Below are 24,375 nucleotides of genomic sequence, written 5' to 3'. Positions count from 1 at the left end.
TCATACTACGTCATTTCCTAATAGGTACAAAGCACTCGTTTCGCTGCGCTGAGGTAGGCAGTCTCTTCCATTTACTTTTATTTCAAGAAACAAAAGGTACCTTTTGGGCTTGGTGTTTAGCTCACTCAGAAATCCAAATTCTACCATGCGTAAAAGTTTGTAGCTCATCCAAACATTAACTTTTGCCTGATATGGTCACTTCCAGTGGTAAAACGCGGTGAGGCTTATAAAACATGTTACTTGTTAGGCTTGTACTACATCGGCAGTCTTTATGTTCTTTTTGTGATTCAACTTATTTTAGTCTATCAATTCTTTTTATGAATAAAAATACTTACCTACCAAAAATAACGGTTGCGAGGGAAGGAGATATTTCCGCAATAAATCACACTCTCTGGCAGGAAAGGTGGGTGAACGGGGCTCATCTCTGGCCGCGCTGTAGCCATTGAATGTGCGCTGCGCGGCGCTTCTGACCGTCTCCCTGGCTGTGCCACCCAGAGCTGAAGCGCTGGGAGGTCTCCAAGAACAAGGTGGTCTTCTACTTTGACTCGCTGGACAGCCGGCGGCGCTGTCTGGAGATGGTGGTGCAGCGCGAGCAGGAGGTCGAGGACGTCAAGCCGGCGCGTGCTACCGTCTACGACTACTACCAGGCCGAGGTGGCGCTCAGCACGGTGAGACTGAGGCCGGGTGGCGCTCAGCACGGTGAGACTGAGGCCGGGGTGGCGCTCAGCACGGTGAGACTGAGGCCGGGGTGGCGCTCAGCACAGTGAGACTGAGGCCGGGGTGGCGCTCAGCACGGTGAGACTGGGGCCGGGGTGGCGCTCAGCACGGTGAGACTGAGGCCGGGGTGGCGCTCAGCACGGTGAGACTGAGGCCGGGGTGGCGCTCAGCACGGTGAGACTGGGGCCGGGTGGCGCTCAGCACGGTGAGACTGAGGCCGGGGTGGCGCTCAGCACGGTGAGACTGAGGCCGGGGTGGCGCTCAGCACAGTGAGACTGAGGCCGGGGTGGCGCTCAGCACGGTGAGACTGAGGCCGGGGTGGCGCTCAGCACGGTGAGACTGGGGCCGGGATGGCGCTCAGCACGGTGAGACTGAGGCCGGGGTGGCGCTCAGCACGGTGAGACTGAGGCCGGGGTGGCGCTCAGCACGGTGAGACTGGGGCCGGGGTGGCGCTCAGCACGGTGAGACTGACGGACACCGACCGTACCGAGGGCACACAGAGCGGAGCCACAGAAAACTGCTTCCAAAACATCGCCTAGTTTGGTAGTTTCTGTCCACTGAAGGCAACAACATTGACTTAACCCGCGCCCCGTAGGGGGGGGGGCCGAAACGCCCCCCCCCCCTGTCCTTTTTGGTCGATATCTCCTAAACGGCTGGAGATATCGCCACCAAACTTTCAGGACCCCTCCGGGCATCAATTTTACACATTGTGACCAAAAATTTTTCCAGAGGCTATGATAGGTTGGCCACAAATGACGTCAGAGTGACGTCATGTTCTGTCATTTTCGACCGAAAAAAGACCTTCGCGAGAAGACCTGTCAGGACTACAGCTTTGAAGATACAGAAAAATGATCAAGACATGAAAGGTGTAGAATTGACAGGGCTACAAAACTGCTATCTCGAATTTTTGAAATTTTTGAGTTTTGACCCCCAAAAATCAAAAAAGCATTTTTTTGGATATATTCGCCAAAAATCCAAAAAGTTTTTTGAGTTTCGAAAAAACCGGAATATATGTGATAGTGTCTACCGTCTTCTATCTACATACCAAATTTCAGATCGATACCTCGTTTTTTGGCCAAGTTATAGCGAAAAAACTGTTCAAAAATGATGACGTCAAATTTTCAAACTCAATTTTTGGCAATTCTAGAACTCGTAGAGCAAAACGAAGACCACCATTAGACTCCCCGTGACGAGCTGCATCGAATCGATACCCATTTTATGCAAAAATATCAATTTTGAAATTTGACCTAATTTGACCTGACCTTGACCTGACCTTCACAAAAACGTGACCTAGGCTGGCCCCAAAGGCTGCCTAACCCACATAATCGCATTTGTCATGTAAAATGGACCATAAAACATGTATCACACGACACATTCATATTGTGACCCCCGGTGACCTGACCTCGCTGTGACCTGACCTGGTATCAGTGACCTCAGATAGCAAAGTATGTGTTTGACGAACAATGTACCATCGATGGTTTTCAATAAATTACCAATTTACTCGCTTTCACAGCACATTTCTTGAATTGCCTGTGAACGGTGAAAATCTGACCTTTGACCTGACCTGTGACGTCATCGGTTTGACCTAGGTCAATGCAATTTGGTCACAAGGTAGTTCCCGGGTAGGGCTATCGAACGCCGTTTGAATTTTGAAAATCGGCCGGTAACTTTCCGAGATCTTAGGGGGGGCCGATACGGCCCCCCCCCTACGGGTGGTAGCGTCCGCCGGTAGCCCTACGGGGCGCGGGTTAAGGTCAATTCTGAGAAAGTCAGTCAAAAAGAGCGTAAATAGGGCTTTCAAATGCATCTTTCTGTCGCGCTGTAGCTCTGCTCGTTTCTGAGAACTATGCGCCGGTTTGTTGAAAGTTGTCGTCATTTAACCCAAAAATCGGGGAAATTTCACATTCGATGACCTCTGATGACCTGACTTTTCACCTGACCTTTAAAATGATCAAATAAGTCAAATAAGTTTTTCTTCTTTCTTTCTTTTTGTTTTGCTCTAACGCACGCCTCAGAACTTGTGTCGTTACGTGGCCCAGGAGCCGAGTTAGAAGGGGTGTTGAAGCACCCCGCCCCCTCCCCTTCGCAGGGTGTGGAAATCAAGGAGTCCCAGCGGGGCGCGGGTTGATAACACGTGAAACGTTGTTTTCTTTTTTTATAAAAAGCATGCGTAGTACGTCTGTCAAGACAGCCTCAGATTCAGATTCACTTTCAGAATCACATTCGGACCCCCTTAGATTTTCATAAAAACTGGTCCATGGGTACAGTTTTGGACGCTGATTCCAATGGTGAAGTCTGTTTTTCGCCACATATTATACTTTGGCCCCTAGAGGCATTCAAAGTTTTTTTTTGGGGCGAAGGGGGACCCCCTTAGATTTTCATAAAAACTGGTCCATGTGTACAGTTTTGGACGCTGATTCCAACGGTGAAGTCTGTTTTTCGCCACATATTATACTTTGGCCCCTAGAGGCATTCAAAGTTTTTTTGGGGCGAAGGGGGACCCCCTTAGATTTTCATAAAAACTGGTCGATGGGTACAGTTTTGGACGCTGATTCCAATGGTGAAGTCTGTTTTTCGCCACATATTATACTTTGGCCCCTAGAGGCATTCAAAGTTTTTTGGGGCGAAGGGGGACCCCCTTAGATTTTCATAAAAACTGGTCCATGGGTACAGTTTTGGACGCTGATTCCAATGGTGAAGTCTGTTTTTCGCCACATATTATACTTTGGCCCCTAGAGGCATTCAAAGTTTTTTTGGGGCGAAGGGGGACCCCCTTAGATTTTCATAAAAACTGGTCCATGTGTACAGTTTTGGACGCTGATTTCAACGGTGAAGTCTGTTTTTCGCCACATATTATACTTTGGCCCCTAGAGGCATTCAAAGTTTTTTGGGGCGAAGGGGGACCCCCTTAGATTTTCATAAAAACTGGTCAATGGGTACAGTTTTGGACGCTGATTCCAATGGTGAAGTCTGTTTTTCGCCACATATTATACTTTGGCCCCTAGAGGCATTCAGATTCACTTTCAGAATCACATTCGGACCCCCTTAGATTTTCACAAAAACTGGTCCATGGGTACAGTTTTGGACGCTGATTCCAATGGTGAAGTCTGTTTTTCGCCACATATTATACTTTGGCCCCTAGAGGCATTCAAAGTTTTTTTGGGGCAAAGGGGGACCCCCTTAGATTTTCATAAAAACTGGTCCATGTGTACAGTTTTGGACGCTGATTCCAACGGTGAAGTCTGTTTTTCGCCACATATTATACTTTGGCCCCTAGAGGCATTCAAAGTTTTTTGGGGCGAAGGGGGACCCCTTAGATTTTCATAAAAAACTGGTCCATGGGTACAGTTTTGGACGCTGATTCCAATGGTGAAGTCTGTTTTTCGCCACATATTATACTTTGGCCCCTAGAGGCATTCAAAGTTTTTTTGGGGCGAAGGGGGACCCCCTTAGATTTTCAAAAAAACTGGTCCATGTGTACAGTTTTGGACGCTGATTCCAACGGTGAAGTCTTTTTCGCCACATATTATACTTTGGCCCCTAGAGGCATTCAAAGTTTTTTTGGGGCGAAGGGGGACCCCCTTAGATTTTCATAAAAACTGGTCCATGGGTACAGTTTTGGACGCTGATTCCAATGGTGAAGTCTGTTTTTCGCCACATATTATACTTTGGCCCCTAGAGGCATTCAAAGTTTTTTTGGGGCGAAGGGGGACCCCTTAGATTTTCATAAAAACTGGTCCATGGGTACAGTTTTGGACGCTGATTCCAATGGTGAAGTCAATTTTTCGCCACATATTATACTTTGGCCCCTAGAGGCATTCAAAGTTTTTTTGGGGCGAAGGGGGACCCCCTTAGATTTTCATAAAAACTGGTCCATGTGTGCAGTTTTGGACGCTGATTCCAACGGTGAAGTCTGTTTTTCGCCACATATTATACTTTGGCCCCAAGAGGCATTCAAAGTTTTTTGGGGCGAAGGGGGACCCCCTTATATTTTCATAAAAACTGGTCCATGGGTACAGTTTTGGACGCTGATTCCAATGGTGAAGTCTGTTTTTCGCCACATATTATACTTTGGCCCCTAGAGGCATTCAAAGTTTTTTTGGGGCGAAGGGGGACCCCCTTATATTTTCATAAAAACTGGTCCATGGGTACAGTTTTGGACGCTGATTCCAATGGTGAAGTCTGTTTTTCGCCACATATTTTACTTTGGCCCCTAGAGGCATTCAAAGTTTTTTTGGGGCGAAGGGGGACCCCTTAGATTTTCATAAAAACTGGTCCATGTGTACAGTTTTGGACGCTGATTCCAACGGTGAAGTCTGTTTTTCGCCACATATTATACTTTGGCCCCTAGAGGCATTCAAACTTTTTTTGGGCGAAGGGGGACCCCCTTAGATTTTCATAAAAACTGGTCCATGTGTACAGTTTTGGACGCTGATTCCAATGGTGAAGTCTGTTTTTCGCCACATATTATACTTTGGCCCCAGAGGCATTCAGATTCACTTTCAGAATCACATTCGGACCCCCTTAGATTTTCATAAAAACTGGTCCATGGGTACAGTTTTGGACGCTGATTCCAATGGTGAAGTCTGTTTTTCGCCACATATTATACTTTGGCCCCTAGAGGCATTCAATTTTGGGGGGGGGGGGGCGAAGGGGGACCCCCTTAGATTTTCATAAAAACTGGTCCATGTGTACAGTTTTGGACGCTGATTCCAACGGTGAAGTCTGTTTTTCGCCACATATTATACTTTTTTTATGAAAATCTAAGGGGGTCCCCCTTCGCCCCAAAAAACTTTGAATGCCTCTAGGGGCCAAAGTATAATATGTGGCGAAAAACAGACTTCACCGTTGGAATCAGCGTCCAAAACTGTACACATGGACCAGTTTTTATGAAAATCTAAGGGGGTCCCCCTTCGCCCCAAAAAAACTTTGAATGCCTCTAGGGGCCAAAGTATAATATGTGGCGAAAAACAGACTTCACCATTGGAATCAGCGTCCAAAACTGTACCCATGGACCAGTTTTTATGAAAATCTAAGGGGGTCCCCCTTCGCCCCAAAAAAAAACTTTGAATGCCTCTAGGGGCCAAAGTATAATATGTGGCGAAAAACAGAGTTCACCATTGGAATCAGCGTCCAAAACTGTACCCATGGACCAGTTTTTATGAAAATCTAAGGGGGTCCCCCTTCGCCTCAAAAAAACTTTGAATGCCTCTAGGGGCCAAAGTATAATATGTGGTGAAAAACAGACTTCACCGTTGGAATCAGCGTCCAAAACTGTACACATGGACCAGTTTTTATGAAAATCTAAGGGGGTCCCCCTTCGCCCCAAAAAAATTTGAATGCCTCTAGGGGCCAAAGTATAATATGTGGCGAAAAACAGACTTCACCATTGGAATCAGCGTCCAAAACTGTACATATGGACCAGTTTTTATGAAAATCTAAGGGGGTCCCTCTTCGCCCCCAAAAAACTTTGAACGCCTCTAGGGCCCAAAGTATAATATGTGGCGAAAAACAGACTTCACCATTGGAATCAGCGTCCAAAACTGTACCCATGGACCAGTTTTTATGAAAATCTAAGGGGGTCCGAATGTGATTCTGAAAGTGAATCTGAATGCCTCTAGGGGCCAAAGTATAATATGTGGCGAAAAACAGACTTCGTCATTGGAATCAGCGTCCAAAACTGTACCCATGGACCAGTTTTTATGAAAATCTAAGGGGGTCCCCCTTCGCCCCAAAAAACTTTGAATGCCTCTAGGGGCCAAAGTATAATATGTGGCGAAAAACAGACTTCACCGTTGGAATCAGCGTCCAAAACTGTACACATGGACCAGTTTTTATGAAAATCTAAGGGGGTCCCCCTTCGCCCCCAAAAAAAACTTTGAATGCCTCTAGGGGCCAAAGTATAATATGTGGCGAAAAACAGACTTCACCATTGGAATCAGCGTCCAAAAACTGTACCCGTGGACCAGTTTTTATGAAAATCTAAGGGGGTCCCCCTTCGCCCAAAAAAAAAACTTTGAATGCCTCTAGGGGCCAAAGTATAATATGTGGCGAAAAACAGAGTTCACCATTGGAATCAGCGTCCAAAACTGTACCCATGGACCAGTTTTTATGAAAATCTAAGGGGGTCCCCCTTCGCCCCAAAAAACTTTGAATGCCTCTAGGGGCCAAAGTATAATATGTGGCGAAAAACAGACTTCACCGTTGGAATCAGCATCCAAAACTGTACACATGGACCAGTTTTTATGAAAATCTAAGGGGGTCCCCCTTCGCCCCCAAAAAATTTGAATGCCTCTAGGGGCCAAAGTATAATATGTGGCGAAAAACAGACTTCACCATTGGAATCAGCGTCCAAAACTGTACCAGACCAGTTTTTATGAAAATCTAAGGGGGTCCCCCTTCGCCCAAAAAAACTTTGAATGCCTCTAGGGTCCAAAGTATAATATGTGGCGAAAAACAGACTTCACCATTGGAATCAGCGTCCAAAACTGTACCCATGGACCAGTTTTTATGAAAATCTAAGGGGGTCCGAATGTGATTCTGAAAGTGAATCTGAATGCCTCTAGGGGCCAAAGTATAATATGTGGCGAAAAACAGACTTCACCATTGGAATCAGCGTCCAAAACTGTACCCATGGACCAGTTTTTATGAAAATCTAAGGGGGTCCCCCTTCGCCCCAAAAAACTTTGAATGCCTCTAGGGGCCAAAGTATAATATGTGGCGAAAAACAGACTTCACCGTTGGAATCAGCGTCCAAAACTGTACACATGGACCAGTTTTTATGAAAATCTAAGGGGGTCCCCCTTCGCCCCAAAAAAAACTTTGAATGCCTCTAGGGGCCAAAGTATAATATGTGGCGAAAAACAGACTTCACCATTGGAATGAGCGTCCAAAACTGTACCCATGGACCAGTTTTTATGAAAATCTAAGGGGGTCCGAATGTGATTCTGAAAGTGAATCTGAATGCCTCTAGGGGCCAAAGTATAATATGTGGCGAAAAACAGACTTCACCATTGGAATCAGCGTCCAAAACTGTATCCATGAACCAGTTTTTATGAAAATCTAAGGGGGTCCCCCTTCGCCCCAAAAAACTTTAAATGCCTCTAGGGGCCAAAGTATAATATGTGGCGAAAAACAGACTTCACCGTTGGAATCAGCGTCCAAAACTGTACACATGGACCAGTTTTTTTATGAAAATCTAAGGGGGTCCCCCTTCGCCCCAAAAAAACTTTGAATGCCTCTAGGGGCCAAAGTATAATATGTGGCGAAAAACAGACTTCACCATTGGAATCAGCGTCCAAAACTGTACCCATGGACCAGTTTTTATGAAAATCTAAGGGGGTCACCCTTCGCCCCAAAAAAACTTTGAATGCCTCTAGGGGCCAAAGTATAATATGGGGCGAAAAACAGACTTCACCATTGGAATCAGCGTCGAAAACTGTACCCATGGACCAGTTTTTATGAAAATCTAAGGGGGTCCCCCTTCGCCCCAAAAAACTTTGAATGCCTCTAGGGGCCAAAGTATAATATGTGGCGAAAAACAGACTTCACCGTTGGAATCAGCGTCCAAAACTGTACACATGGACCAGTTTTTATGAAAATCTAAGGGGGTCCCCCTTCGCCCCAAAAAAACTTTGAATGCCTCTAGGGGCCAAAGTATTATATGTGGCGAAAAACAGACTTCACCATTGGAATCAGCGTCCAAAACTGTACCCATGGACCAGTTTTTATGAAAATCTAAGGGGTCCGAATGTGATTCTGAAAGTGAATCTGAATCTGAGGCTGTCTTGACAGACGTATGCGTAGTAAGACTTCTAAGTTGTTTTAGTTGTATCGGCCATTCATAAAGCGTACTTTTGCCTGGCCTAAATGACTACTTTAGCAGCACCGTGCTCCTATGAAGTAAAAACTGTCAAAAAGCAAATATTTATTTTAGGTTGCACTGAGCTGTCCTAGCCGGTTAACCAAAGAATTGAATATAGTTTGATTGATTATAAAATTGATTTTTATAGTTTTTTTATAATTTGGTCCCCAGTGTAGAACGAAGCTAAAGAGGAAAATAAGTCGCATCGTATGGGATTGTTTTCTTATCTTAAAATATACCATTTCAAATGCCAACACTATTGCTAGCGGTGACCGAGAAGCGTATATTCGAATGCAGTATGAGTAGAGCATGGGTCCCGAAAAATTCTTCAGAAACTAGAGAAATTCTCGCGGGGCAGGACGTCTGTCAAACTAGCAGCGAGCTGCGAGCAGCGAGTCCAGCAGCGAGAAACGGGCCATCCCGATTTAGCTGAAAATTTGCTCACAGAGCTTTCTCAGCACGCTGATTCCGAAAATCATGGTCTCTAGGGTGGGAATCTTTACCGTTCTCGAGATAGAACCCTCTAAAGTTTTCGACACCCATGACCGGGCCATCCCGATTTGGCTGAAAATTGGCTCACAGAGCTTTCTCAGCACGCTGACTCCGAAAATCATGGTCTCTAGAGTGGGAATCTTTACCGTTCTCGAGATAGAACCCTCTATAGTTCTTACCACCCATGACCGGGCCATCCCGATTTGGCTGAAAATTTGCTCACAGAGCCTTCTTAGCACGCTGATTCCGAAAATCATGGTCTCTAGGGTGGGAATCTTTACCGTTCTCGAGATAGAACCCTCTAAAGCTCTTACCAACCATGAACGGGCCATCCCGATTTGGCTAAAAATTGGCTCACAGAGCCTTCTCAGCACGCTGATTCCGAAAATCATGGTCTCTAGGGTGGGAATCTTTACCGTTCTCGAGATAGAACCCTCTAAAGTTTTCGGCACCAAAGACCGGGCCATCCCGATTTGACTGAAAATTGGCTCACAGAGCCTTCTCAGCAAGCTGATTCCGAAAATCATGGTCTCTAGGGTGAGAACTTTACCGTTCTCGAGATAGAACCCTCTAAATTTCTTACCACCCATGACCGGGCCATCCCGATTTGGCTGAAAATTTGCTCACAGATCCTTCTCAGTTCTCAGCACGCTGATTCCGAAAATCATGGTCTCTAGGGTGGGAATCTTAGCCGTTCTCGAGATTGAAACCTCTAAAATTTTCGACACCCATGACCGGGCCATCCCGATTTGGCTGAAAATTGGCTCACAGAGCCTTCTCAGCACGCTGATTCCGAAAATCATGGTCTCTAGGGTGGGAATCTTTACCGTTCTCGAGATAGAACCCTCTAAAATTCTTACCATCCATGACCGGGCCATCCCGATGTGGCTGAAAATTTGCTCACAGAGCCTTCTCAGCACGCTGATTCCGAAAATCATGGTCTCTAGGGATGGGAATCTTCACCGTTCTCGAGATAGAACGCTCTAAAGTTTTCGACGCCAAAGACCGGGCCATCCTGATTTGGCTGAAATATTGCTCACAGAGCCTTCTAAGCACGCTGATTCGAAAATAATAGTCTCTAGGGTGGGAATCTTTACCCTTCTCGAGATAGAACCCTCTAAAGTTTTCGACACCCATGACCAGGCCATCCTGATTTGGTTGAAAATTTTCTCACAGAGCCTTCTCAGCACGCTGCGGCTGATTCCGAAAATCATGGTCTGTCAAATCGACCGGGCCATCCCAGTCAAATCGGGATGGCCCGGTCATGGGTGGTAAGAGCTTTAGAGGGTTCTATCTCGAGAACGGTAAAGATTCCCACCCTAGAGACCATGATTTTCGGAATCAGCGTGCTGAGAAGGCTCTGTAAGCAAATTTTCAGCCAAATCGGGATGGACCGGTCATGGGTGGTAAGAACTTTAGAGGGTTCTATCTCGAGAACGGTTAAGATTCTCACCTTAGAGACCATGATTTTCGGAATCAGCGTGCTGAGAAGGCTCTGTGAGCCAATTTTTAGCCAAATCGGGATGGCCCAGTCATGGGGGGTAAGAGCTTTAGAGGGTTCTATCTCGAGAACGGTAAAGATTCCCACCCTAGAGACCATGATTTTCGGAATCAGCGTGCTGAGAAGGCTCTGTGAGCAAATTTTCAGCCAAATCGGGATGGCCCGGTATTTGGTGTCGAAAATTTTAGAGGTTTCAATCTCGAGAACGGCTAAGATTCCCACCCTAGAGACCATGATTTTCGGAATCAGCGTGCTGAGAACTGAGAAGGATCTGTGAGCAAATTTTCAGTCAAATCGGGATGACCCGATCATGGGTGGTAAGAAATTTAGAGGTTCTATCCCGAGAACGGTAAAGATTCTCACCCTAGAGACCATGATTTTCGGAATCAGCTTGCTGAGAAGGCTCTGTGAGCCAATTTTCAGTCACATCGGGATGGCCCGGTCTTTGGTGCCGAAAACTTTAGAGGGTTCTATCTCGAGAACGGTAAAGATTCCCACCTTACAGACCATGATTTTCGGAATCAGCGTGCTGAGAAGGCTCTGTGAGCCAATTTTTAGCCAAATCGGGATGGCCCGGTCATGGGTGGTAAGAGCTTTAGAGGGTTCTATCTCGAGAACGGTAAAGATTCCCACCCTAGAGACCATGATTGTGGTATGACAATCATGGTCATACCACAATCACAGACCATGATTTTCGGAATCAGCGTGCTAAGAAGGCTCTGTGAGCAAATTTTCAGCCAAATCGGGGTGGCTCGGTCATGGGTGGTAAGAACTATAGAGGGTTCTATCTCGAGAACGGTTAAGATTCCCACTCTAGAGACCATGATTTTCGGAGTCAGCGTGCTGAGAAGGCTCTGTGAGCCAATTTTCAGCCAAATCGGGATGGCCCAGTCATGGGTGTCGAAAACTTTAGAGGGTTCTATCTCGAGAACGGTAAAGATTCCCACCCTAGAGACCATGATTTTCGGAATCAGCGTGCTGAGAAAGCTCTGTGAGCAAATTTTCAGCTAAATCGGAATGGCCCGTTTCTCGCTGCTGGACTCGCTGCTCGCAGCTCGCTGCTAGTTTGACAGACGTCCTGCCCCGCGAGAATTTCTCTAGTTTCTGAAGAATTTTTCGGGACCCATGCTCTACTCATACTGCATTCGAATATACGCGACCGAGAATGGTAGTTATTAATTAAATCTGTGTTTTTTTTCAGTCGTACAACCATGACATGGACTGCGCCACGGCGGCTGCCTGAGCCACCTGTACCGTCGGTGACCTGCCTCCTTCTGTGACCGAGACCGGTCACAACGGGACGGTCCTCTGCGGTGGGACCGCGGTGCGCGGCATCGTCTCAAGGAAGGAAGGCGCCATCAGCCGCATGCTTCACGTGCGGGTTACATTTACGGTGCTTAAGAGTTTCGATGTGCTTGCTGCCTGTATTTTAACTCCTTGTTTGTAGCGGGGGCGGGTTGTACTGTTTTAGGTATATTGCGTGAATTGGATTCATCATGTCGTGCAATTTCGAACCACAAGTGAGGGAGCTGGCATACGATGACAAGATGGGACAATGCTGTATTGAAATTAAGATGATCATGGTAAATAAACTGGGCTTCTGGCAATGAAAAAAAAAAATTGTGTTCTGATGCCTTCCGCCGATAGAACAATTCACAGCTTACAACTCACAACAAAAACGCCATGTCTCAGTTGCTGTCGGCTCACGGCTGCTGCGTTTTTTCCATTACATAAATTTATCGATGTGTTTGACGACAAATGACTGTATTCAATAATCAATACATGCGATAGCTGACCATCAGTCAATAGCAGGTTGGTGCCTTGGTGTTTCACTTTCACACGCATAAGACATTCATGACAAAAATGGCATTGTACGCGCAAAGCAAAATAAGAGCATGCGCTATTGCTGATTTCTGATCATATATCTGATCACTACTGATCACTGATCAGGCACGTGCCTGCATTCTTCGTGGCTAAAAGATAGTTACTTCGATCGAGAAGCTCAGACTCGTTATTGAAAGCGCTTACAATGTATGTACCTATGTAAGTACGTCAGAGTTCTGCGTGTTGGGTTACGGTAGACGGGGTTAATAATTGTTACGGTACAAGGGAAGGAAAACGACAACTACTTCGACTGAAATTCTATTTCATAAAGAGGAGTCCTCGACTCAGTGACACCGTTACCTATAGTTATTGAGCATGATCGAGAGAGCGAAAACAGGATCAATGCCGACTCTGCAGTCCGCTCGTTGACGTACTTGCTGCTCTTTTCTTTAAAGTTTCGAGACGCCGTAAAAAAGCATCGTTTTTGAAGTTCTTAACCCGCGCCCCGTAGGGCGGGGGCCGAAACGCCCCCCCCCCTGTTCTTTTCGGTCGATATCTCCTAAACGGCTGGAGATATCGCCACCAAACTTTCAGGACCCCTCCGGGCATCAATTTTACACATTGTGACTAAAAATTTTTCCAGAGGCTATGATAGGTTGGCCACAAATGACGTCAGAGTGACGTCATGTTCTGTCATTTTCGACCGAAAAAAGACCTTCGCGAGAAGACCTGTCAGGACTACAGCTTTGAAGATACAGAAAAATGATCAAGACATAAAAGGTGTAGAATTGACAGGGCTACAAAACTGCTATCTCGAATTTTTGAAATTTTTGAGTTTTGACCCCCAAAAATCAAAAAAGCATTTTTTTTATATATTCGCCAAAAAATCCAAAAAGTTTTTCGAAAAAAACGGAATATATGTGATAGTGTCTACCGTCTTCTATATACATACCACATTTCAGATCGATACCTCGTTTTTTGGCCAGGTTATAGCGAAAAAAAAAACTGTTCAAAAATGATGACGTCAAATTTTCAAACTCAATTTTTGGCAATTCTAGAACTCGTAGAGCAAAACGAAGACCACCATTAGACTCCCCGTGACGAGCTGCATCGAATCGATACCCATTTTATGCAAAAATATCGACTTTGAAATTTGACCTAATTTGACCTGACCTTGACCTGACCTTCACAAAAACGTGACCTAGGCTGGCCCCAAAGGCTGCCCAACCCACATAATCGCATTTGTCATGTAAAATGGACCATAAAACATGTATCACACGACACATTCATATTGTGACCCCCGGTGACCTGACCTCGCTGTGACCTGACCTGGTATCAGTGACCTCAGATAGCAAAGTATGTGTTTGACGAACAATGTACCATCGATGGTTTTCAATAAATTGCCAATTTACTCGCTTTCACAGCACATTTCTTGAATTGCCTGTGAACGGTGAAAATCTGATCTTTGACCTGACCTGTGACGTCATCGGTTTGACCTAGGTCAATGAAATTTGGTCACAAGGTAGATCCCGGGTGGGGCTATCGAACGCCGTTTGAATTTTGAAAATCGGCCGGTAACTTTCCGAGATCTTAGGGGGGGCCGATACGGCCCCCCCCCCCCCCCCTACGGGTGGTAGGGTCCGCCGGTAGCCCTACGGGGCGCGGGTTAAGCCATGAACCGGAGTTGGAAGTAGCGCTGCGTGCCCAAATCTACGGTTAAATAAAGAAACTACGTAGGTATTTACTCGACTGCCGAACGGCATGCATAGCTACAAATTACTGAATCAATTGAAGCATGTATAAAACTAGGCATGCCGTCAGGCTTCCCATTATTTGTTAAATAGGGGAGCGAAAATTGAATGTAAACTAACGAGTACGGTGTAGGTGGGGATTGGGATCATAGCCCTCGATGTTGCTGTTTGGATGCCGCCTGCCTCTGGGTGCTGTGACAAATTGTTTGACGTTTTCTGCTTCTTGATAAAATCAATATCAGACTCGAAAAAACAAAGTCAAAGATGCAGCCAAACACAGCATCGGGTCATGTCGCTCGGGCCTCTCCGCCTATGTGCGGCCGCCGCCTAGCTCCCTGTTGGCGCGGTGGCGTTGGCCGCCGGACAGGCCACCTCTGCGCCGGGAGCGGCGTAGAACTGCACCATGACGATGATGTAGGTGAGGATGGTGGCGGTGATGGAGAGCAGGGTGGACCGGCGCAACCGGAACAGGCCCAGCTCGCCGAGCGTGTCCAGGTCGCGGCGGACCGTCTCTCTGAAGAGGCGCAGCGGCTGGCTGAGCTGCGGCCGGCGCCGCTCGGCAGTCAGCAGCAGGTCGCGCGTCTCACCCACGGCGCTCAGCACGCGCTGTGTCAGCTCGCACGGCAGCACGACGGTGACGGCGGCGCCCACCACGTACTGCAGGATCATGGCCGCCTCCTGGGCCAGCGCGCCGCTCGGGATCAGTAGAATCAGCAGCAGCCACATGGTTATGTTGGACACAGTGCCGTAGATCATACAGATGAGTAGTTCGTAGTACATGCTGTCAGTCAGAGCAGTGAACGCCTTGGAGAGATCGTCGTGGAGTGACAGCAGCTGCTGAAGGACATCGGAAGTCAACTGAGAGCTCTGAGCGCTGTCAATCGCAGTCCGGAGATTCCTGTTTGTAAAGCGGAACCCGCTGATCACATAAACACCTGCAAACACAAACTTGAGCGGAACAGTGTAGAAATGTGTTGTGTACAGGAAGTACGAGCTGTCGAAAGCCACGATGCCAGTCGTAGAAATGGAGAGCGATTCAAAGGTCTTTCCTCCCCAGGAGCTAGCGATGGAATTTATCACGGTTCCTGCTGTGAACAGGGTCAGTGCCACGAAGACGGCCAGCACCCAGTTGACCTCTGTGCGGAGTTGGCGGGCGGGGCTCTGGTACCCGGGCCGGCCGAGCAGCGGGCCCAGGTGGCGCTCCAGCGTCACCAGCAGCCGGCCGTAGCGCCGCCGGCCGCCGCACAGGCACGCCAAGCTCGCCGCCCACAGGATCACCTCAATCATGCCGAACATGTTGGTCCGCGAGGCCATTACCACCAAGCCGCTTTCTCCAACCTGGTGCACGGCTAGCAGCAGCTGGGAGGAGGCGTTGTAGGCGACGCCGGCCGTGACCAGGGCGAACACGCCGGCCGCGTAGACACGGTCGGCGAGGCCGGCGATCATGGTGAGCGCGCCCGCCTTCAGCAGACGGAGGAGGGCGCGTGACGCCACAGAGCCGCGCAGGGCCGACTCGACCTCGTCCGACACCGGGCAGTCAGCCGGCGGGCTGTCCTGCAGCTCCACCACGAAAGCCCCTTTCGGCTTCATTACCAGCTCTTTAACCCGCACAGTGCACTTTCACAGCCGGCTCAAGTAGCACGGGTGCTCGATATCTGCTGTGCGCTCTGTCACGCTTCACACCGGTGTGGCTCCCGAGTCCCGACCAGGCCAGTTTCGATGCTCCTTTACGGTAGCTGCATGGGCACAAATCAATAGAACATAGCAAACACAGGATGACAAAGGTCGACACTGGCGCCTACGCCAAGCTCCGCCTGCCTTTGCCCCGTCACTAGTCGGCTGTTTGCCATGCTCCCTTGGTCTGCACAGAAAATGAATAGAACGTTTGGCTCTGGCAAACAATACGGCGAACTACTTATCTGAGGAAGATGGAATACATGCCAAATGAGTATCGATTTGTGTCGGTCAGTGTATGGCTGACCGAGTCTTTGACCGCAGAGCCAAACGAAATAGGATCACAAATGTGCCAAACATTCAACGACTGCTTGCTGACCGTTTGATTATAGTCAATCGACTGCTAACAGCTCTCCATTCAATCAAGTTTTCGTACCCACAAGCATCGTCTTATACCAGTTTGATCCGTTTATTCAACGAATAGACTTTCGGCCGTGTCAGCGTATGGAGTATGTGCCGGTTAACTTGTGAGGTCAGTCCTAGGAACAAAAACACGTGTTGTCGCGCGTTATCCCGTTATCGCTACATCGCACGTGTTTCTGAGGACGATCTGATCGAGGTGACCTTCAGCTCGACTCGTCATCGTATCGGCGAGGTGGCCGTGCCAACCGCCGCCTCTGGAGCGAGCGTCTATCAGACAGGGCCGTCGGGCTATCGCGGGCGCCGTGACGCTCGTCCACGAGCCTATCGGAGCTCCACTCTCGCCATACTGATACCAGTCTACGCAGGTGCGCGCCGGCTCTGTCCGACCGCCTCAGAGGCACGGAGCGCCAGGAACCGCCAATTTTATGCTCCGTCTCGGTTCGCTACATTCTCGTGGGCCCGGGGGGACGTTTTTCGCCTCCCTCTAGCGAATATTGGTGATAGCTCATGAACGCCTAGGGATAGGATAGCGAAAGTTAACGTACCTTTTTCCCCATCAATTTTACATCTTCTGGAGTAAATAAGTTGGACATAGCCCCCTTGATGACGTCACAGGGTCGATTTTTCTAGAACCCTGTAGGTACGGCAAACCGACGTCACAGACGTGAACTTCAAATAGCTGCCAAAAATAGAGGTGTAGAGATAAAGACAAAGTACGAGTAACAAGCACGACTGTCCAGCGTTTGAATTACATAGGCAAAAATACTAAAAATAGTTTTGGTGACCTGAGGTCAGAAGTCAGGTCAACGACCCCGAGCTGGGGTTTTCGTTTTTTCGCAAATAACTTCAACAAAAAATGGCCCTAGAGCTCCGGCAGTGGTACCAACGCATTCGTCTTGTTAAGCCACGTCGAATGACACATATCTGGTTTGGAAAAAGTCAAATTTTAAGCTGACCTCACATGACCTCCAAGGACCTTTGGTTGAGCTTGACACATAAAAGATGTTATCTTATCTGATGAATCTGTGGTCGCTGATCACGAATCTGACATCCTTTTTGTTCTAAGAAATCATTTATTGCCTGAAGATGGCAAAGTTGTCTTCATTAACCTTCCAGGCATGGGCGCCGCCACCGGGGGGGACGGGGGGGACGCGTCCCCCCACTCTCAGAATGGAAGGGGGACGTCCCCCCCAACTCATTACGGAGCGAGCGAAGCGAGCGTAGTCTTTCGTAGGTTAACGGAAATTTCTGAGTATGCCATTGCCGTGGTCACGCTTTTGCTGGGCTTATATCTCAGCAACCACTTGACCGATTTACATGCGGTAATTTTTGTAGGGTAGCACTAGATTCATTCCTTCTAACGAGCATTGCATGTGAGTGACCCCATATGCACGTGCCACGTGAAAAACGAAGAGGTGTCAGTCTTGTAACAATTTCAGTATCTCGGCAACTACTGGGCCGATTGCGCTGAAAGTTGGCATGTAGGTAGGTATACCCACTAGGCAATGCATATCCATGTGCCACAGTTGGGGTGCTGCTGCACGTGCGCACATGCAGGGGTCGATTCCAGATCTCGAGAACGGCTGAACCGATTGTGCTGAAATCTGATACATGGTTAGGGACCGGTTAGTAGGGTGCCGTGCAAAAGTCAGTTGGGATCCATTTTGCACGTGCGCACGTGCAGGGTGCCGCTTCCAGATCTCGAGAACGGCTAGGTCGATTGCGCTCAAATTTGGCACATCGTTAGGGACCGGTTAGAAGGGTGCAGTGCACAAGTTAGTTGGAGGTATCCCCTCGCAATTCCTCTCGCTCGCTCCGTTGGTCGCCCCAAAAGGCGTTTTACTGGTTGTTATTGTATGGTGTGTTGCTGTTGAAAGTGCCTTTGAACAAAAGATGCGTGTTATTTTAGGTCAAGCTAAATCGATGATGTATGTCGCTCAGGGGAATGGTGGAGCAAGGGGTGTGTCTGGAACGTAATATAAATCAGTCGTGTGTATTGGCATCGTCTTATAATGTAGCTTGAGACCTGCATACATGGCGCGGTCGGTAGGACATTTACAAGTGCATTAACTAGTAAATAACTTGTACGTGTAAGAACTTAACGTAACATGACGGAACCGAACATAAATATTAACGCAGGTGGCACGGAGCTTCGAAGCGGCAAGACACTCCCAGAGCCTAGGCTGGCTCGGCCAGGTACACACGGAGACACAGTAACCCATCCCCAGGACGGTGCAGGGTCACATCAGAGTCAGACCGAAGATATGGCACAGACATTGAATCCTCAACGGGCACCATCGGAAATCGACAAACTGGCTCAGCTGATGACACAGCAGCAAGAACTTTTCATGAGCATGATGCAGAATATGCAGCAACAGCAACAACAGGTGCACATATAAAACAACACTGGACGCCTTCTCAGGATTCCATCAGGTCCCCCTGGCCGAAAGCAGCAAGCATCTGACGACGTTCATCACCCCCTGGGGGCGTTACAGATACCGTCGGACGCCGATGGGCCATGTATCCGCCTCAGACGCTTATACCAAGCGATATGATGACGCCATCGAGGGTACACTCGGGGGCAGATTGATGTTCCACAACTCTTTATCCACCGGGTTCCTATGGCTCAGCATTGGCAGCAGCCGCCTGGTACCGGTAGACTGTGCCGCTTCACTTACTTGTCAAGCGGCACAGCCTACCCACACCGTATGCCACCGGTCTGGGTCGGTGGCTGGAAGGCGATGTGGGCCGCCTGTGACGTCAGCGCAGCGGTGAGGGCCGAGCCCGGAGGCATGGCTCGGGTCGGCGCGGCGCGGCGTCTGGCGAGGGCTGGGGAGTGAGGTGGGGTGGGAGCACGGACCATCGCGCGGCTGAGCGAGTGTAGTTAACTTTCGCGTCTCAAGGCGCCAATTATTCTACCTAACAATTGTGCTAAAGCAGTTGTTAAAATGTCCTATCCCCAAGACAGCGCCTATCATCATACTTGCCATGCACATTACGACACACTTAAACGTGACATTGGGACAGCCGATAGAATTTATATCACACGTGCATCGAGTTGCGGAGCTACATTGTTTTTAACAGATATGTATTAAGGCCTTGATTGCGCTCATTGGTGTCTATTATTTCGCACATCAATCGTCCAGAGACGTGGGAACTGGGGTTTTTGGATAGCGCGGCGTCCCAACTCTTATGTTCCTCTAATGTGTGGTCGCAGCCACCAATAGCAAACCGTTCCATCTAGGAACAAATAAGTCGCGCACCTGGGACGGTTCGAACCGGGTTTCTCCAACCGGTCACCCCACGACGCTAGCGTATATCCACTGAGCTGCCGAAACCAGCGACCACCCGCCGCGGTCAAACGCGATCAAATGTCACAATACTGTCATTGGCGGTCAGCGGGTGAATGTCATTTTGTTTTGTGCGGACGAGGACCATTCCCGGTAGCTCAGTGGATGAACGCTCATGTCGTGAATTGGCCGGTGGGAGAAGCCCGGTTCGAACCCCCCTGAGTGGCCGACTTTTTGGCTCCTAGTTGGAACGGTTTGCTATTGGAGGCTGCGACCACATATTAGAACAACAGTAATAATCGCATTGGAGCGTTGGCTGCGGCACTACTGATAACCCCCAGTTCCCACGTCTCTGGACGATTGCCGTGCGAAACAATAGACACCAATCTGCTCAATCAAGGCCTTAATACTAATATGTTATACAAAATATAGCTCCGCACCTCGATGCACGAGTGACATAAGCTCTATCGGCTGTCCCATTGCCACGCTTAAGAGTGTCGTAATGTGCATTGCAAATATGATGATAGGCGCTGTCTTGGGGATAGGACATTTTAACAACTGCTTTAGCGCAATTGTTAGGTAGAATAATTGGCGCCTTGAGATGCGAAAGTTAACTACACTCGCTCAGCCACGCGATGTCCGTGCTCCCACCCCACCTCACTCCCCAGTCCTCGCCAGCCGCCGCGCCGCGCCGACCCGAGCCATGCCTCCGGGCTCGGCCCTCACCGCTGCGCTGACGTCACAGGTGGCCCACATCGCCTTCCAGCCACCGACCCAGACCGGTGTCATACAGGTGGGTAGGCTGTGCCGCTTGACAAGTAAGTGAAGCGGCACAGTCTACCGGTACCAGGCGGCTGCTGCCAATGCTGAGCCATAGGAACCCGGTGGATAAAGAGTTGTGGAACATCAATCTGCCCCCGAGTGTACAAAGCGGATGTTCAAGTGTGTAGACGATGTCCTCCTGTTCGACTACACAATCGAGGATGCCTTCTGGCATTGCTGGGACTACCTCGAGACGTGCGCCAAGCACGGTATCACGCTGTCTCCCGACAAGTTCAAGTTCTGCAGGCGCGAGGTAGACTTCGTGGGCTATGAGCTCTGCTGGGAGAACTTCAGACCGGCCGGTGACAAGCTGGCGGCTGTAGCCGAATTCCCTATGCCGGAGGCACCTAGCATCACGGACGTCAGATCCTTCATGGGCCTCGTGAACCAGATCGTACCTTTCATGATCACGTCGCCTCTTATGGAACCCTTCAGAGAGCTCCTGAAGGGAACAAAGTCAAAAACGGTATACTGGGATGAGCAGCTAAAGGCAGCCTTCCAGCAAGCTAAACAAGATATCAGCAGACTGATCAGTCGCGGCCTGCAGTATTACGACACCAGCCGGCCTACGGTTTTGATGACTGACTGGAGCCGGCAGGGCATCGGGTTCGTGGTGCTACAGCAGCACTGTAGCTGTACAGGACCTGAACGACCATCCTGCTGCCGGGACGGATGGAAGCTGGCTCTCTGCGGCAGTCGGCACCTGACACCAGCGGAGCAGAATTATGCTGCCGTCGAAGGCGAAGCGACAAGTATCGTGTGGGCCCTACACAAGGCCAGACTGTTCCTGCTTGGCTGTGATAACCTAGAAATTATCACAGACCACAAGCCGCTCGTGAGACTTTTCGCTGACCGTCAGCTCAAAGACATCTCAAACCCACGCCTGTTCAGGCTGAAGGAAAAAACGTTGAACTACAAGTTCAGCATCAGATACAAACCGGGCAAACTCAACACAGCAGCAGACGCACTCTCGCGCTACCCGGTGCAGCGAGTCGCTCCGTCTCAAGACGATGCTGAGCTGGCAGAGGAGCTGACTGTGGCGGCAATCACAGCCATCCCGCGATGTGAGTCGGACGACTCTGGTATGACGGTAGACCAGGATGATGTGAGAGCCGAAGCTGCGAAGGACCCCACATATCAGCTGCTTCAACAGAAGATAGCAACAGACACGTGGGCCGGATGTCATGCAAAGGAGGTGCCGGAGCTTAAGGCTTTCTACAAAGTTCGGGATAGGCTCAGCCTAGTTGACGGTCTGGTGTGCTACAGCTACGATGGAGGCCCACTCAGACTTGTTATTCCAGCCGGACTCCAACCACAAGTCGCCCAGAACCTGCATGCTGCTCATCAAGGAAAAGAAGGAATGATCAGGCGGGCTAGAGAAGCAGTGTACTGGCCAGGCTTCGAGTCGGACATTGAGTTCCATAGACTTCACTGCAACGAGTGCTGTCTAAAAGCACCAACACAGCCCGCAGAACCAGCCATCATGACGAAGCCACCTGAATACCCATTTCAAAAGGTAGTGGCCGATCTTTTTGACATGAAAGGACGCAGTTGCCTTGTGTACAGCGACAGACTGACGGGCTGGATCAAGGTCGAACAGTTCAGATCAACATCATCGCACGTCATCATTCCAGCACTGAGAAAGTACTTCTCCCAGTATGGAGTGCCAGAGGAAATATCGATAGACGGCGGTGCTAATCTGACCAGCGCTGCTGTGCGAGACTTCTTCAGAAGATGGAAGGTCGAAGTTCGCCAGTCGTCGGCGTACTATCCAAAGTCAAATGGGCGTGCTGAAGCAGCGGTTAAGTCCGCCAAGGCTATCCTAAGAAGCAATACGTCACCAGGGGGCGGCGTCGACACAGATAAGGTGGTACTTGCCCTATTGCAATACCACAACACCCCACTACGAGACGGCGGCAAGTCACCTGCTCAGCTACTGATGGGACGCCAGCTGCGTGGAGGGGTACCTCTCCTGAAGGTACACCTCCGGGTCGCCGCCCACTGGCGTGAATTCCTCCAGGAAAGGGAGTTCCAAATGGCCAGAACGGGAGAAGTCATTGAAGAGAGGACACGGTCCCTTCGAGAACTCCCGCAACTAAAAGTTGGGCAGTGCGTGCGCATGCAAGACCCCAGGACGCGCCTCTGGGACCGGACTGGCATCATCACAGGTGTCAACAAGAAGTATCGCCAGTACACAATGCGTCTCGACGGAACGGGACGAATCACGCGCCGGAACAGGCGTTTCATCACGCCGATAGCAACCGCTGGCTAGTAAACAGCGAACTGTGGATGCAAACAACTAGCATCGTGGCGGTGCTAGTGGGCACGTTTGTGTCTGGAAGGCCAAAAAAAAAGCATGTTGGCCATTCAATTGGGGAATGACGTTGTTTTAGGGGGAGATGTATGGTTTAAGGGGGAGATGTATGGTTTTAGGGGGGAGATGTATGGTGTGTTGCTGTTGAAAGTGCCTTTGAACAAAAGATGCGTGTTATTTTAGGTCAAGCTAAATCGATGATGTATGTCGCTCAGGGGAATGGTGGAGCAAGGGGTGTGTCTGGAACGTAATATAAATCAGTCGTGTGTATTGGCATCGTCTTATAATGTAGCTTGAGACCTGCATACAGTTATCCTTCTCGAAATTTGATTACGCCCTTCGGTCCAATATGACCATTTCAGAGCCGCAAGTATGAAAGAGTTAGTGGGAGACATTGGTCGGGGCAGCCACCCCAGTGAGCCACTTGGGATGAACCCGACCAATTGAACAGGCAGCCCAGCCCACTGGCACTCACTGCACCCGGCAAAGGACTATAGCTCCAGTGGAACCATTCCCGCATGGGATAGAGTTGCCCGTCCAGCCCGGAGCAGGGTGTTGCGGCGTGGAGGAGAAGGATTTGACTGTCCTGAGGATGGAAGAGATGGAACGACCGGTGCCGGATCTGAGAGGGTCCAGGAGGTTTAGATACTCAGTATATGGGGTGTGGCCCTACATGCATTGGTCTGACCCCTGCCACCTCGGCCAACAAAATCTCCAGCTCTTATCCGACCTGTCATCGCGGAACTGCCGATTTTTGATATCGTGATCAACGTGTGTCGTATACCTAACACGACTGGCCGAACACGGGCCTAATATATTTCGTCTAACCAGCCAAGAACATGACTTTACACCAATCCGACCTCGAAGTCAAAATCCGAACATTTTCGAAGACTTCAACTCCGACTCTGGCCCAAAATGGCCAAAACAGTCAACTCCGACTGATTCCGGCTCCGACCCCACACTTCTGCAGTCACGCTACACTAAATTTCCAGCTTCTAAGAAATAAGCTATACGGTTGACAGGACCACGAAACTTTGAGGCGACTTGACTACTTGACTTGGTTTTCCTGACCTAAGGTTTTCTGGTATCAAGCTTGTTACACGGGCTGCAAAATTCGTATTTTGGAGCAGTTTTGCCTAACGTTTTTTTTTTGCCTATTTTCGCGGCGCTTCGCGCCGATTCGTGCGCAAACCAAAAAGAGAGATTTGTGACTATACAACGCCCCCTCCCCCACGCGGGTATGCAATATACATTACCTATGCAATATGCATTATCGATCATATTAGTGGCATACATCAGCAATTATACCGTGATAGAACACGAGGCTTTGCCGTGTCAAACCGAATCGGACATCATGTGTATATAGGTAGGTACTCGGTGGGAATGCGGTCTATAGCCATTACTTTAAGGAAATACCTAACCTAAGCTACTTTCCTCAAACCAGTTGTTTTGCCATAGTTTTATGAGTTAAAATGGTCACGAAATAATGAATATTTGCAAAAGGATTTTACATTTATTTTTACATTACTATTTTCCATCTTTCGTAGAGGCTACTTACCTATATTGCAGCGGAAGCTGATTACGCGTTGACCAAGCATAGTACGTAGTTCAAACCAGCTGAATGCTGATTGGCTAGCATTTTTCCGCAAGGGAATGGATTCCTCGGTAAGAGAATGACAAAGTGTAATCTATGGGAATGACTT

The 24,375-nt window shown here is 49.0% G+C and overlaps 1 protein-coding gene across 10 annotated transcripts in view; it reads left to right on the top strand.

Moving 5' to 3' along the window:
• Positions 1–12,194, top strand: part of LOC122383711 (alpha-2-macroglobulin-like) — a 148,532-nt gene extending 136,338 nt beyond the window's left edge. For all 10 annotated transcript variants that reach the window (XM_043370435.1, XM_043370428.1, XM_043370430.1 and 7 more), the window contains 2 exons: positions 496–668; positions 11,776–12,194. In XM_043370435.1, the coding sequence (XP_043226370.1) occupies positions 496–668; positions 11,776–11,817 (215 nt within the window). In that variant the 3' untranslated portion in view covers positions 11,818–12,194. The remainder of the gene's footprint in view (positions 1–495; positions 669–11,775) is intronic.
• The last annotated feature ends 12,181 nt before the right edge of the window (positions 12,195–24,375 follow it).

The sequence above is a fragment of the Amphibalanus amphitrite genome, unplaced genomic scaffold (assembly GCF_019059575.1).
Source record: "Amphibalanus amphitrite isolate SeventyFive unplaced genomic scaffold, NRLGWU_Aamphi_draft 000170F_arrow, whole genome shotgun sequence".
NCBI classification, from domain to species: domain Eukaryota; kingdom Metazoa; phylum Arthropoda; class Thecostraca; order Balanomorpha; family Balanidae; genus Amphibalanus; species Amphibalanus amphitrite.
The sequence above is the reverse complement of the archived record's forward strand: the minus strand, read 5'-3'. Positions and strand labels throughout refer to the sequence as shown.